The 4152-nt window shown below is 37.9% G+C and overlaps 1 protein-coding gene across 1 annotated transcript; it reads right to left on the bottom strand.

Annotated features, from left to right (window-relative positions):
* Window positions 1–1162: 1162 nt before the first annotated feature.
* LOC103973515 (rust resistance kinase Lr10-like) lies at window positions 1163–3733 on the bottom strand. The gene is made up of 3 exons (XM_009388095.3): window positions 2923–3733; window positions 2481–2507; window positions 1163–2309 (listed from the first exon to the last, which is right to left on the bottom strand). The coding sequence occupies exons 1-3, from the start codon at window positions 3641–3643 to the stop codon at window positions 1243–1245; spliced, it is 1815 nt and encodes a 604-aa protein (XP_009386370.1). The 5' UTR covers window positions 3644–3733; the 3' UTR covers window positions 1163–1242.
* Between the last annotated feature and the right edge of the window lie 419 nt (window positions 3734–4152).

Below are 4152 nucleotides of genomic sequence, written 5' to 3'. Positions count from 1 at the left end.
ACATCCTCTCCAAAAAATTTAGTGGGTAAAGATGGTTGCCAATTTATGTTTTTGTCAACAAAATATATAGATATATCATGATTAATAATATGATCACTGATAAAATAATATCTAATATCATTGTAATTGATCCAACAGTGTATTATATGATTTTTTTTATCAAACATATTGCATGAGTACTATTATCCTTGGTAGAAATATTTTTCAATCAAATTTCATAATATTCAATTATGTATTTTATCCAAATTACTTATACATGACATGTATCTAATACAATATATTATACTTCAATAGATAATGTGATAGAATATTAATTTTGGATGGCCAAAAAAATAAATATATAACCAAGGAATTAATAATTTACAAAGGTAAATATTACTTTTATATCTATTTCATATCCTACAGAAATCAATATCATTATAAGTAATTAAATTAATTTTTTTAGATTTAAAATATCATAATCTAAATTTGATGTTTTTTTAAGTATTTAAAAAATTCTTTTATAGTTTGAAAGTGAGATTATATGAGATTTTATTAAAATCTAACACAAATATCTATACTTAATATAATATCCGAGTTGTTGATCGTGATGTATAATAATCCTTTTATCATGTCATTATACGTCTATATAGACATGGGTCTGTTAGTAGATGTACTCATGTTCTCATGGGTCCATTAATCATCATGTTAAAATTTTGAAGTCTTATGTATATTTAATTTGACTAATAAAAAATTAATTATTTATTTATCTAATTTATAGAAATAAAAAATTTAATTCATCTATTTGTAATTCCAAACTATAGTTTAGGTTTTATCAAATAATATATGAGAATTTTGTCTACTTGATTTCTTATTGACAAGTTGTGAGTTTATCGGTTAGTAATAAGTTCAGTATATCAAATAATCTTTGGGCTGGATTGTGCACGTCACAGGTAGTCTACTAGAAAGTTAAATTTAAATTATCTTGGATTATAGTTGAAGGCTCCAATAATCTCACGTAAAAAAAATGAAAGATAATTACAACGATATATATGACTAAATGGACAAAATAAAATTTGCTTAATCAGGTTTTAGATCATGTGGTCTCTGATCGGTTTAACCAAATCGTCGCATTAATAAAGCTATAGAGCCGAGGTGTAATAAAAATTATGACCACCGGACAACAAGAATAGCATTGGATAACAATTAAAAAGATAACAATAGCTGTCATGAGTGATGGCTAGGAACATTTCCAAGCCAATATTAGACATGATCAAGTGAGGACACAAAAGGTTTTGGAGGCATCTGCAAGCTTTGCAAGGTTCCTGTCAGCATCTGAAGTACTCTAGTCATGGAAGGCCGATCAGTTGGACTCCATTGAATGCACCACAGAGCCACAATAGCAAGTTTCTTCACGATTTCTTCTTCTTCTCCCTCCATCTCCATCGCCAATCCCAGATCCTGCCTGTGAACTAGTCGGTCATATACCCATTCCGGAAAATAGATTTCGTTCTGCTTTCCGATCTCAGGGTCATGATTCTTCCTACCTCCTACCATTTCCAAGACCAGCATGCCAAAACTGTAGACGTCGGATTTGTAAGAGACCGTCCCAAAGTTTCTGGAGTACATCTCCGGCGCGATGTAGCCCATGGTGCCTCTCGCAGCGGTCATGGTCACAATGCTCTGCTCCCTCGAGCAAAGCTTTGCAAGACCAAAGTCTGAGATCTTTGGATTGAATTCATGATCCAAGAGAACGTTGTGGGGCTTGATGTCGAAATGAAGAATGCGTTGCTCGCATCCCTGGTGTAAGTACTCGATGCCCCGGGCAACGCGTATAGCGATGTTGAGCAACTTCTCCATGTTCAGAGGTGGTTTATCGGCTCCACTAGCTTCTCTTGAGAAAATGTACTTCTCCAAGGACTCATTGGGCATGAATTCATAGATGAGAGCGCGACTTGATCTCTCGGAGCAGAATCCCAGGAGGCGGACGATATTGACATGGTGAATTCTTCCGATGGTTGCTACCTCGTTGATGAACTCTTCGCCCTCCCCTTTAGATCTCTCCAGCATCTTAACTGCTACAGGGATTCCATTCGGTAGTTCGCCTTTGTACACACTGCCATATCCCCCTTGCCCCAGCCTATCCTTGAACCTTCTGGTGATCTTCTTAACATCAGCGAAAGTGTATCGTGTTGGTTTTGCATCACCATATGTTGCTAGAAAATTTTCAACCTTCAAACGTGTTTCTTCTTCTTTTGTAGATTTCCTTCGAACGTAGAATAGAATGAGTGCTGGCAACAAAACTAGAACAAATCCAGCGGTACAAGTGCCTGAGAAGAAAAGCAATGGGGTAATATATAGTTAATTAGAAGGTAAAGATGATGAGCCTCTCTACAAGGAAAAAGAAAAGTGGATTTACAGAAAATTTATTTTTGAGGAAAGGGTTATTACAAGCTACATTATATATGTTTTCCCAGGAAAAAAATGACCAGCACACTCACCTACAATAATAATCTTAATGTTTGAACCTGCAAACAAGCAGAGGAGATCAGTCAGTAAAAATTCATTTTGTTCATTGTTCGACCGACGATTCTGTATTAATCTTTTGCAATAAGGTGGTGGAGAAATGAGAAAACCCAGAAGCAACAAAATGACCGACACAATCTTCCTCTCACTCCCTAGAGTGAAGTAGATAATATCTGCAGTTCCCATCACCTCGAAAGAGTTGATGCATTAAAGCAAAGAAGAGAGTCACATACATCAAATATTATGTCTGAGAAGATCACGTAACTTCTGGCAGTCTCTCACATAGTGAGGGTGCATATGGATTGAAGTTCCTGATTTTTCACTTTTTTGTTTTGTAGTCCAGCAAAGTTTTGCGAGAAAACAAACCAAAAAAAATCGAATAGAGAAGGCTAATTGGTTTGAGAATTGGAAGCTCACCGTGATGCCGGGTTATACAGTAGGTTTGGTTTCCGGTGCGGTTGAATCCACAGGGCTTTCTTGCTTCTTCACATTCTCTGCATATACGGGTCTCTGGCACAGAAATTCGAAGATTCATTTCTTGCGTTCGGATGAATTTCTGCACATTTTCTTCCCATGATCCAGAATCGTAAGGGATCCAGCCATCGGTTGAAGAAGTCACCATGCAAACAGAAGGAAGATCGCCCATAGGCTCGGAAGAATCCGCTGCATAAACGTAGTGACTTCCATTGCCAAGGCACGGGATCGGTCCGGTGATCCACGCCGGATCTGGTGTAAATTTTCCTGAGCAATTCACGAAAATAAGAGCTTGCAAATAAGTTTCGTAAAATGGGCTGCCGGTGAGGTCGATGGAACTGAGCTTTTGCAGTGGGCACGGAGACCACGACTCTCCCAACTTGATTCTGATTTCGCCATAATAGTAGTCGATGGAGATCACCGTGCAGAGTCCTAACGGGGGAAGTGAGAGGATGGCGTCACCGCCAGAACACGAAAGCTCCAAGCCTTGAACGCCACAATAAGGAGGACTGGATTTTAGGCGGAAGGGGTATCTCACAGTTATTCCTCCACATCTCGTGGTCCGGCAATCTTTCAGGAAGTCGTCTTCCTCTTTGTTCCCCCAAGTCTTCTTGTCCGAAGCATGGACGAACAGGAGGAAGAGTGTACAGAGGAGCCGATTCATGGCCGCGCGGAGGGATTGATTCACAAAGGAAACTGATCAGGAATTTGAATCGATTCTGTAGCGTCTCACAATGACTCGATCAGTTTTGCATCTAATTACTGCCCCAAGCCTGAGGCTGCAACAATCAAATTGATGTTGCAGTCAAGTCCTAAACTTGGTCAGTCAAAAAGTGGACCCTCACTTTCAGGTAACATTAAAAAAGGAAAACGAGTTGATTGACCCGCGGAAGTCGCCCGCCCCCTCACGCGGGCTTCCGGTCCTTTGTTCAAAACATCATCAAACAGGACGCTAGTGTTAGGAAATAGTCTGTAATTTACTTAAGCAAGTCGGTGACCATAAATCGACAGTAAAAAATAAAACAAATAAATTTTTTTGAAACTAGTTGGTTTATTATATGTGGTTTAGATTAATTATTTTACTTATTTATTTAGGTTGATTTACTTGAGTAAACTTTTAAGAATCTATTAATTTCTTTATATAAGCTTACCAAAAGTCAAAAAAATAAAATA

Source organism: Musa acuminata, chromosome BXJ3-8 (genome assembly GCF_036884655.1).
Source record: "Musa acuminata AAA Group cultivar baxijiao chromosome BXJ3-8, Cavendish_Baxijiao_AAA, whole genome shotgun sequence".
Classification (NCBI taxonomy): domain Eukaryota; kingdom Viridiplantae; phylum Streptophyta; class Magnoliopsida; order Zingiberales; family Musaceae; genus Musa; species Musa acuminata.
The sequence above is the reverse complement of the archived record's forward strand: the minus strand, read 5'-3'. Positions and strand labels throughout refer to the sequence as shown.

Excerpts from the sequence above, each read along its gene's own strand:
- LOC103973515 (XM_009388095.3), bottom strand. The coding sequence starts at position 3,643 with ATGAATCGGCTCCTCTGTACACTCTTCCTCCTGTTCGTCCATGCTTCG. Across the intron at positions 2,508-2,922 it reads CTGTATAACCCGGCATCACG|GTTCAAACATTAAGATTATT; the intron begins GTGAGCTTCCAA and ends GCTTGTTTGCAG. Across the intron at positions 2,310-2,480 it reads CATTAAGATTATTATTGTAG|GCACTTGTACCGCTGGATTT; the intron begins GTGAGTGTGCTG and ends TTTTCTTCTCAG.